This window comes from Solanum tuberosum, unplaced genomic scaffold, assembly GCF_000226075.1.
Source record: "Solanum tuberosum cultivar DM 1-3 516 R44 unplaced genomic scaffold, SolTub_3.0 contig02685, whole genome shotgun sequence".
NCBI lineage: Eukaryota > Viridiplantae > Streptophyta > Magnoliopsida > Solanales > Solanaceae > Solanum > Solanum tuberosum.
This window is the reverse complement of record NW_006243576.1, coordinates 1-729: the sequence shown is the minus strand read 5'-3', so window position 1 is coordinate 729 and position 729 is coordinate 1. Positions and strand designations below refer to the sequence as shown.

At 46.5% G+C, this 729-nt stretch overlaps 1 protein-coding gene across 1 annotated transcript; it reads right to left on the bottom strand.

The window, feature by feature from the left end:
- Nucleotides 1–6: 6 nt before the first annotated feature.
- LOC107059445 (probable L-type lectin-domain containing receptor kinase S.5) lies at nt 7–723 on the bottom strand. The gene has a single exon (XM_015305950.1). It carries the CDS (start codon nt 643–645, stop codon nt 37–39), a length of 609 nt encoding a protein of 202 aa, XP_015161436.1. The 5' UTR covers nt 646–723; the 3' UTR covers nt 7–36.
- Nucleotides 724–729: the final 6 nt, after the last annotated feature.

Sequence of the window (729 nt, the reverse complement as noted above, 5' to 3'; positions counted from 1 at the left end):
TTTCCTTTTGGTAATAGTTGTTTACCATCAAAGTAACTACACCAAAGAGTGGTCTGCATATGTTGGGGTCTCCCTGCTTTGATAGTCAAGACTCCATCCTGAATTGAAGTGAGAAGTAGTAATGGATGTTGTGTCCATAACACTTGAGTCTATGTCAATTGGCATCATTGATGGCCACACAAATGCTGGCTTGAATGGTGGAACTTCTGGTGCTGGTGCTGACCCTGATATAATCTGAACTATTGCCTGTGTTTTAGGCCTGTCAATAGCTATAGGATGTGCACAAGCCAAACCAAGCAGTAGAAGTTTCTTTGCTTCATCAGCAACATAGTCACCTCCAAGCCTTGGATCAACAGCTTCCAAGATACGGCCATCGCGGTGCAAGTACCAAACCCAATCAACAAAGAATTGAAAGCCATTAATCTTGGTTCCAGGTCTCTTGCCACATACAACTTCCAACAACACTGCCCCAAACGCGTATACATCAGATTGCTGTGTGGCTTTCCCTGTGTGGAAACACTCTGGTGCAATGTATCCCATTGTGCCAAGCACTCCTTCTGCCTCAGCATACGAGGTCCTTTCGTTGTCAAGTGCCCGTGCAAGGCCAAAGTCCCCAAGGCGCGCATTGAACTTTGAGTCAAGCATGATGTTACTCGCCTTCAGGTCGCGATGGACCACCCTCTGCTCATACTCATTGTGCAGATAGTGCAATGCTGAGGCAACACCTTG